The 9,332-nt window shown below is 48.5% G+C and overlaps 1 protein-coding gene across 1 annotated transcript; it reads right to left on the reverse strand.

The window, feature by feature from the left end:
• Positions 1 to 620: 620 nt before the first annotated feature.
• LOC310662299 (uncharacterized protein) lies at positions 621 to 7,096 on the reverse strand. The gene is made up of 3 exons (XM_083409083.1): positions 6,808 to 7,096; positions 1,993 to 4,811; positions 621 to 945 (listed from the first exon to the last, which is right to left on the reverse strand). The coding sequence occupies exons 2-3, from the start codon at positions 4,791 to 4,793 to the stop codon at positions 783 to 785; spliced, it is 2,964 nt and encodes a 987-aa protein (XP_083265209.1). The 5' UTR covers positions 4,794 to 4,811; positions 6,808 to 7,096; the 3' UTR covers positions 621 to 782.
• Positions 7,097 to 9,332: the final 2,236 nt, after the last annotated feature.

Raw genomic sequence — 9,332 nt, forward strand, 5'->3', positions numbered from 1 at the left:
AAAGTGCCATGGCATCCTTTGTTGGTGGCGGCAATCGCAGTACTTGTTCTTCCTTCTGCTTCATGTCATTCTAGGTTAGTGTTTCTTAACCAGTGGGGCTCTGCCACCCCAGAGGCTTGTATAAAGATCTCAAGGGAGGGGGTGTACTACTTCTTCTTCTTCTTCTTCTTCTTCTTCTTCTTCTTCTTCTTCTTCTTCTTTTGAGGGGATGTATTTCTAAAAAAATATATTCCAAGCTAAGTATAAACAACAACAATATTATTTATCTATAAAAGTTTGGATTTGGATTTGATATCCCGCTTTATCACTACCCGAAGGAGTCTCAAAGCGGCTCACATTCTCCTTTCCCTTCCTCCCCCACAACAAACACTCTGTGAGGTGAGTGGGGCTGAGAGACTTCAGAGAAGTGTGACTGGCCCAAGGTCACCCAGCAGCTGCATGTGGAGGAGCGGAGACGTGAACCCGGTTCACCAGATTACGAATCTACCACTCTTAACCACTACACCACACTGGCTCTATAAAAGTATCTATACCCCACACATCTATAAAAGTATGAAATATGTTCATTTCTATTATTAAACGCAAAATGCTATTTAAAATTAAAAGTCACAACATTTCAATGGAAATTCAAATAAACTTATAAGAGGAGCCTGGTTTGAAGAGGGTGTGGGGAAGGGGGGGGATTTCTATGTTAGCTAAAAGGCCGCACAGTTGAGAAGCACTGTTGTAGGTTAACCGATACCAGGAAGGCTAGTCACAGTGTTTTGCTTTGCGGCCGTCACCTAACAAGTCACGCCAAATTGCGTAGTGTTTTCCTCTGGCTCTCCACAGCTCAAGGCCTCGTGCAGTTTGGTCCAGAACACATTCTCAGCCTCAGGGTCCTCAGGCCATGTGAGGTAGCTCTCTTGCTTCATCAGTTTCCTTAGGCGATGATAGGGAGACAACCTAGGAAGGAAAGAAAGCAGGGCTGAGGTTTCCCATTCCTTAGCACACTGACCATACTCCACACCCAAACGTACTCAACGGGTTCCTCAAGAAGTGTCCCGCTGGAGCAGACAAAGGCTGAATCTAAGCAAAACATCCTGCTTCCCTTGGTGGCCCACCAACTGGGGGATGTAACATAAGCAGTCAAGTACAACACTTCCTGTTTGCCCAGAGTGGACATGCATGGGGGGAGGTGTTACTCCACAGCTAGGAGGACTTCCTGTCACACCTGGTCTGGAGCTTCCTCTCCCTGCATGTGACCAGGTAGGTGGGTGTGACCCTGGGAGACCCATAAAAGGGGCTGGTCACTCAGCCACCTCCCTTCTTCTTTCTCTTGATGCCATGCTCTCTTGATACTGATGTATTTTGCTGTCTGCTGGCTCTCAGCCACCAGGACATGGGCTCATTCCCATATGGGATGAACTCAAACCCTCTTCTGTAACTCTAAGCTAAAGCCTGCCTTCAGGAATCCAACTGTGAACTGAATGTGAGTAAAATTCTTGTTACTTTTAAAAGAAGCTTCTTGTGTCTTTATTATTATTATTTTTTAGGAGGGATAAAAAGGGGACTTATCAGGAACAAAATCCAATCTGAACAAAGCCAGATTGGATTGCTTAAGTAAAGAGATTCAAACGAATTTACCAACTAGCTTCCTGCTATATATTGGGGAATGTCGCTCTGCTGCTGACTCACAAGCATGAGTTAGGAAGGATACTATTAAATCAATATATCCTCTCCTAGTACCTACAACATTCCCACACCAGCTGCATATGGAAGCCCACAAGCAAGGGCGCGAAGGCAGTAGCCTTCCCCAGCGTTTCTGAACATGGGTGTTAATATTAAATTGTGGTTTTATTATGATTTGTGGAATTGTACCCTCCTCCGGGGTTATTTTAAACAAAGGATAAGAAATGTTCAAAACAGAAGGAATGAATGAAATAAGATCTCCTGCCTTGGCACCCAATATTCCTGTCTCACCTTTGAGGCTGATGAGCTATCCTCACTCACCTGTAGTTAGGGATTTCCTCCATAAAGACCACAACCAGAGGGTCCTCCCTCTGGTAGTAGATCTTGGAACAAGCAAGTTGGATTTCCAGCGAACACCACTCACTTTCCAAGTAATTGTCGCTCACCACACACAAGGTCTTGCGGCTCTGGCTTATTCCATTCTGAACGTTGTCTATGTAATATTCTCCAGGCGCGAAATCTCTAGGCCCGAAGCAGAGCCGCAAGTTGGGTTCTCCTTGCACTTCCAGCTTTTCCAGAACATTGTTCACCACCCATTCGTGGTCCTGACTACAACAAGAAATGTAGGCATCATACTGGTATTCCTGTCCCTTTTGGCGCAGGCGCTTGAAGCCCCAGCCCCTCAGCAGGTAGTAGCCATGTCTGAGGGTCCAACCAAATTTGGCATAGACTAAAACAGTAAACAGGAAGCAAAGGGTGATCACAGTGGTGGCAATGAAGAAGTATATTCCCCTAGTCTCAAAGCAGAAGGAGAAGTCTTCATAAGCAAAGAGACGGTCAGTCGTGCCAGGGCCAAAGCAATGATATGAGCCCAGCATGGACACCTGGATATTTGGTTCTGACACAGACCAGTTTTGAAACCAGGCATTATCACAGGAGCATGTCAGGGGATTCCCAGACACATCCAGATATTTCAAGGAGGACAGCCCACCAAGCGTTTTTTTACTGATGTTCCTCAGGTCATTCTTGCTCAGGGAGAGTTGCTCTAGTGATGTCAAACCAGAAAATATTTGTTCAGGCAAGTCCTTGATGGCACTGTCATCTATCCAGAGTTGGCTTAAGTTACCCAGGCCTTGGAAGAAATTTAATGAGGGTTTCCAAGAGTCATTGAATGGACTGATTTGGGAGACATCTAAGGACTTGAGGCTAGTCAGGTTAACAAACGAGATGTTAAGGAACAAGAGACTGGGGTTGCCCTTCAAAGAGAGGTACTGTAGGTTCCCCAGGCCTTGGAGGACTTTGTCTGGGGGACAAATGGGTAGTCTAGGACTCTGAAAACTAAGGTCCAGCTTGCGAAGGGAGCGGAGACCAACAAAAGGACTCGGGTAATCATATTTGTTGTAAGTAAAGAGGTGGTTGTGACTGATGTCCAAGATTTCTAGTTTTTTGAGGGGTGTAAAGACTCCCCGAGATAGCTTGTAAAGCAAGTTGTGATCTAGGTAGAGATATCTCAGGGAGTTCAGCTGGTAAAAGCCATTCCTTTTGACAGTGAGGATTTTGTTTCCTGACAGCAGGAGAGTCCCCACGTGCTTGAGCAAAAAGGCACGGGGCTTGATTAATTTGATGCTGTTATCCCTCAAGTCCAAGAATTCCATCTTACGGGCATAATGGAAGGTGTTGCGGGTGACAGCTGTGATCTGGCAGCCCTGCAGGATGAGGGTCCGCAATGCCTCCATGCCAAAAAAGGATCTCTGCTGAAGGTTGGTCAGGTGGTTCTTTGACAGATCCAAATAGCTCAAATGGTTCAAAGGACGGAAGACAGAATCCTCCAACTGGGAAATGGAATTTCTCCTTAGGATCAGGGTACGTAGCTGCATCTGCTTCCCCCAGGCGCTAGAGCTCAGCCTCAGGACTTTGCACTTCTCCAGAGAGAGGAATTCCAGGCCTTGAAATGTTTCGAAGACCCCATTTTTCAGATACTTGTACCCCGTGGTGGAGAGATCCAGCCACGTGAGATTAGTGCAGGAACCCAGCTGCCTCAGTTGAGTGTCATTCATTTGAGAATGTTGGATGTCCAAAGAGGTCAAAGAGGGTAAGCTTTTGAAGAAGGAGCAAGCTGCTGACATGCTCTCATTTAATGGTGGATTCATACTGGATAAATGCAACGTGGTTAGGTTAGGGAGAGTTGCATTGATAAGCTGGGAGATATCCAGGGGGTTCATGTTGAAGGACAACTCCACCAAAACAGGGGTGGCCCGAAAGGATCCAGCCTCCACTTCTGACATGTTGTTATGGGTTAGGTTGAGTTGTTGCAAGCTAGGGAAGGAGCAGTTAGACAAGTCCAGCCTGGAAATCCCATTGCTGTTGAGGCTAAGGTTCCTCAGGGAAGGAAAGACAATCCAACTGGGGCCCATACACGGAGTAGAGATCTGATTGGAACCCAAGTCAAGGAAGGTAAGGTTGGCCAAGCCTTGGGTAGCTGTTGCCACCTCTTGGAGACTAGAGAGATTATTGTTGGGAAGGTGCAGTTCCTGGAGAGCCACCTGGGATATGAGGGAGCTGGGATGCAATGTGGCGATACTGTTGTGACCCAAAAACAGCTTACGCAGATTCCTGAGGTTGGACAACATGGAGGACTCCACAGACTCCAGCTGGTTCCAGCTCAGATCAAGCACCTCCAGATCCTCCAAGCTTTGGAAGGCATTATACTCAATGCCTGATATGTTGTTGTGGTCCAGGTAAAGTTCCAACAAGTGAGGAAGATGGGAAAAGGTTGTTGAGGTCAGGTGCGTCACTTTGTTGTTGGAGGCGTTGAGCCAGCGGGTGGAGTTGGGCAGCTGGAGGGTAACAGAAGTCAAGTTGGAGATGGCCTGGCCACTGCAGGTAGCAAGGCCCGGTCTGGTCGGGGAAAGGATACAGTGAGCGAGCCCGAAAGAATGAACGCCCTGATATGGCCACACCAAGAAGGCTAGCAGCACGCAGAGCATCATGGAGACAAGTCTAAAATTGGGCATCGTGAGCTCTTTGTGCTTCCTGTACGTCATACTGTGGGTTTCAGAGGACCAAAGGCAGTTGTTTCTTCTCCATCTTGGGTTGAGAGAACCATCATGCAGCAGCTTCATACAGAAGACGTTCAGCTCCTAAAACAAGAATATGAACATGCTTCCAGTGAGTTAAACGCAGGGTGGTGAAATGCGTAATCTAGTACACTGCACTGACGTGAAGGCAGCTGGAAACATGAGATTCTTCTGCGAGGTTTACTGAGGAGGAGTGCTGATATGAATTCACTAGTCATATACAGGGGTAAGCTGCCCAGGTTCCCTGCCCCTTCAAAGGCTCAGGGATGCAATATGGGGGTACAGCAAAGTTCTCTCCTTATTCCTAAGGCACAGCAAGGGGCCATTGGTCATGCCCCACCTATTATATCGAAAGGAGCCGCCTGCCATAGGAGGGGGGAACATCTTCTCAATGGTACTCAGGGGGATCCTGGGAAGGAGCGAAAAGTGTCCCTTCCACACTGCGCAGGCCAGTCTTTAGCGACTTCCCCAAAATATGTTAGTCTTGAATGAAGGAGAATAGCATCTAAAATGCAACAAAGGGGAAATGGAAGCAGGAGAAAACAGAGCTGTAGGTTCAAGTCAACTTTCCCCAGCCTGTTGCTCTCCTGATAATTTGGACTACAACTCCCATCAGCCCCAGCCAGCATGGACACACACAAACTCTCTCTCTTTCTCTTTCCTTGCCACTGTCGCCCCTGACCATGCACTTGGCTTCTTCCTCTGAAACCAGCCCCACAGCTGCCCACAGAGGAAGAAAGTGAGATGAATGGCGGTCAGCTGTTCCTTCTCCTTCATCCTGTCACCACTTACTCACCCAGGGGCCAGGGCCAAGGTAGATGTGTGGAAACAACTGATCTGCACTTTTTAGAATAATTAAATAAATAGGCACCATGGGGCAGGGGTGAAGCTAAGCAGAATCCAGAGGGTGGTGGGCAGAGAGGGGGGAGTTTAACCCTTGTCTTCCTGCCACCATCCTGGTTACACACAAACTGTGATTTGTATCAGGAAAGCAGCTCCCATGGGCTCCTGCTGCGGCTAACAGCAAATTGGGGTGTGTCATTTTGATCATGATCACAATGGGGTGATGGTTCCCCACCCCTGCTGCCCCTATCCTCATAAGGAGGCTGCACACATGCTGGTTACGGCATGCTAACTGCTTTTACACACCTGTAATTTTATTTAGAAAAGTGGCTTTGGGTTCGGAAGGTGCGGATGCTCAATCTCTTGGTGGGAAAACATTTCCTTGTCTGAGCCGCTGGTGAACTGCTGCCAGTCAGTTTTGACAGTCCTGAGCCAGATGGAGCAAATGGCCTGACTCTGTTTCTGTGCCCTCAGAGACAGCAGGTGGATGGGCAACAAGGAGAGAGGACCAGCAAGCAGGCTGCGCAGATTGGCAGTGGGTCCTCTGCTCTGGCCCAGCAGAACATCAAGCCCTATTGCCAACACCTGCCCCCATCCCTGGGTGCCCTCTCATCCAAAGGAAACAAAACACACCACACAAAACCACACTTCTCTCCTCTCAGGAAAGTGAGGAGCAGCATAACAATATGCGAGGAGACAAAAGAAGCCTCCGCAAACCTCCACAGCTAAACAAAGGACCGCTTCAGACCTTGAGCAACCTCAAGTTGTCGAGCGATTTGTAAATGCCACATGGGAGGAAGCTCAAGGCGGCATGACTGGGGGAATCTGAAACCGCAGGCTTGTGATCCAGTCAGACGCAATAAAGCAATCATTTCCAAAATCCGGAGTTCACAGAGACTCATAATGTAAGGTCTGCAAGTCGTAATATCTCTCACTCTTTTTAAAACACCAACTGCTAAAAGGCAGTTTCAGCAGAGGGGGAAAGCTTGCCCTCTTGGGCTTTTGCCTGTCAGGGAAGCTCCTTGCGGCGAACGCAAGAGTGCTGCCATGGGCATATTATTGCACAAGCAACCAGGCAGGCATGAGAAATACCCATTTTTTCCAGCCCCATCATTTCCTCTTTGCCCTTCCACTCATTCCGTTTTTCAAGCTGCCTCTGTGACTGAAGCCAAACCTCCCCACCAAACCCCGAAGATTCTGCCATGGGCAGACCCACCTTTAGCCTTGGGTCTTTCTCTCATCTGCTGAAGAAGCTTCCTCCTTCTCCCATGGGACGTGAGGTTTGAGTCGAAGTGCAGCTTATTTCCTCCTCCTGTGGTCAGCCATGTGCCCCTTCACTCCCTGGGTGTGCCAGTTGGGAACTGAAACTTCTCGACAGACAGAGGCATGAAAAGAGGAAGAGGTGGAGCAACACTGGGATACTTTCGCTCTCTCTTTCACCCATGGGTGAGCTTTAAAAGGAGAACCAGACAAATTCATGGAGGCTCAGGCTGTCAGTGGCTACTAGCTACAATGCGTATGTTCTACCTACGCTCTATGGCAAAGCTTTCCAAACTATGTGTTGCGAAACAATAGTGTGTCGGCTGCAGTGTATAGGTGTGTGTGCGAACACTCCCCGTGCTCCTCCCGGGACTGGAAAGGGGTTGGTCCTTTGACTGCCTTGGTAGTTGGAAAGCCTCCGGGCCAGAGGCATTAGGGTACCCTATTTTATGCCTATAGGTAAAGGTAAAGGTACCCCTGCCCGTACGGGCCAGTCTTGCCAGACTCTAGGGTTGTGTGCTCATCTCACTCTAGAGGCCAGGAGCCAGCGCTGTCCACAGACACTTCCGGGTCACGTGGCTAGCGTGACAAGCTGCATCTGGAGAGCCAGCGCAGCACACGGAATGCCGTTTACCTTCCCACTGGTAAGCGGTCCCTATTTATCTACTTGCACCCGGGGGTGCTTTTGAACTGCTGGGTTGGCAGGCGCTGGGACCGAATGACGGGAGCGCACCCTGTTGCAGGGATTCGAACCGCCGACCATGCGATCGGCAAGTCCTAGGCGCTGAGGTTTTACCCACAGCGCCACCCGCATCCTATATTTAGTGCCTATATTTAGTTTCTAAACTTTCCTATATTTAGTTTCTAAACTTTCCTATATTTAGTTTCTAAACTTTCCTATATTTAGTTTCTAAACTTTCCTATATTTAGTTTCTAAACTAGGGTCACCAGGCCCTAACCTTGCATTTAGGTCGCCCACCAGCAGGACCTTTGCTCCCGGATAATCTGCTAGCGGTAACCTGACGTAAGAATCCAGTCCATTCCAGTTGCCCTCAATGTCGGGGTTTTTTTGCTAGTTGGGGGAATATAAACGTTAATAATTAGTAAACTGCAGTTTCCCCAGGATATGAGTAGGGCCATTGCTAGGTGATGTGGGGGGACAGCTCCTTACAGGTGGTGTTTAGGCATAGTGAGGTCAGAATGCATAACCCCTCTTTGAGCCTCCCTGGTCCTCTGTCTGCGACCGCTCTAACTGAAAGGGGTTAGTTTAACCTCTGCTTTGCTAGTAAAACTGAATTGCTGTGTCGCAAAATGATGCATGTCTTTAAAAAAGTATGTCACCAGCATAAAAGTCTGGGAAGTAAGGTTCCAGTACTGCCTCTGTGGGGCAGTAAGGTTCTGAACACCAGGTGCTGGAAACCACCATAGTGTCCCCATTTTCCAGACGCAGTTCTGGAATTTCAACAGAGCCCAGCAACAGACGTATGCAGCTGTATTGAGCAGCACCGGGTGTTGAAACTGTGCGCCCCTAACAATTTTGCACCTGAGGGAACCACTCCTGTGCTGTCGCAGCCCACGACATGATGTTTTCAAGACTCTGGGCTTAATGGTCATGTGGTTGGATTCTTTAGATGATAATATGCATTTCTCCACTTACTTCAAAACATGGTTATCTGGCCCTGCTGCACTTGGGGGTCTTCCTTCTCCTGCTAAGTGAGGCCTTGGATGTCTGCCTCAAGTCCTACCCTGAGGGCACCACTGTGCAGGCAGGATTATAGCAAGCAGACTGCAGCCCTCAGCAAGGTGTGGCAGGGGCAGCTCAGGCAGTGATCCCTGGTATTGGAATTGGGGTGCTACGAGCATATTCCATGGCTCACCCTACCAGGCCCAGATCAAGACCTCAAGTTCTGCAGTAGGCCTAGCCTATTTTCCTAACCCTTTTGCTTTCCCTTGCCAGATCCAAATGCCAAGGACAGCCAGCAGGGGGCAGTGTGAAACCAAGATGCACCCATCTTATCAGGACACACTGCCGTAGAGATACAGGATTGGCAGGCGAGTCCTAGTTCCTGGACTTTCACTACAGGGGGCCTGGACAGTGTCCCATGGGAAAAACGAGTCGCCCAGAGCTGGCATTGCGTGGCTGGGAATCCTGCCAGCCCTGGAAAGCAACAATAGCAGGCATAGCCAAACCTCCTGCCAAGCTCTGCCAGGGCCGCTTATGCCCAACTTCAAAAACCATTGCTGTTGGAAACCATTTTTGGAATCTCCCTCTGTGTTACATCTCATGTATTCTCCAGCCAACCTATACTGGTCAATGATATCTATTTCCTAGACTTGAACCTTCAAGATCAGAGTTCAAATGCTGATTTGCAGACTTTGAAAGTTTGTTTACACTGCACAGCAGATTTTCTTGTGTGCAAGTTTTACCACTTGTACATACCAAGTGTGAAGGGAGGCACGTCTCTAACCACATAGGATTTT

The sequence above is a fragment of the Podarcis tiliguerta genome (genome assembly GCF_965153285.1).
Source record: "Podarcis tiliguerta genome assembly, chromosome: 13".
NCBI classification, from domain to species: Eukaryota; Metazoa; Chordata; class Lepidosauria; order Squamata; family Lacertidae; genus Podarcis; species Podarcis tiliguerta.

Excerpts from the sequence above, each read along its gene's own strand:
- LOC310662299 (XM_083409083.1), bottom strand. The coding sequence starts at position 4,793 with ATGAAGCTGCTGCATGATGGTTCTCTCAACCCAAGATGGAGAAGAAAC. Across the intron at positions 946-1,992 it reads GAGGAAATCCCTAACTACAG|GTTGTCTCCCTATCATCGCC; the intron begins GTGAGTGAGGAT and ends TTTCCTTCCTAG.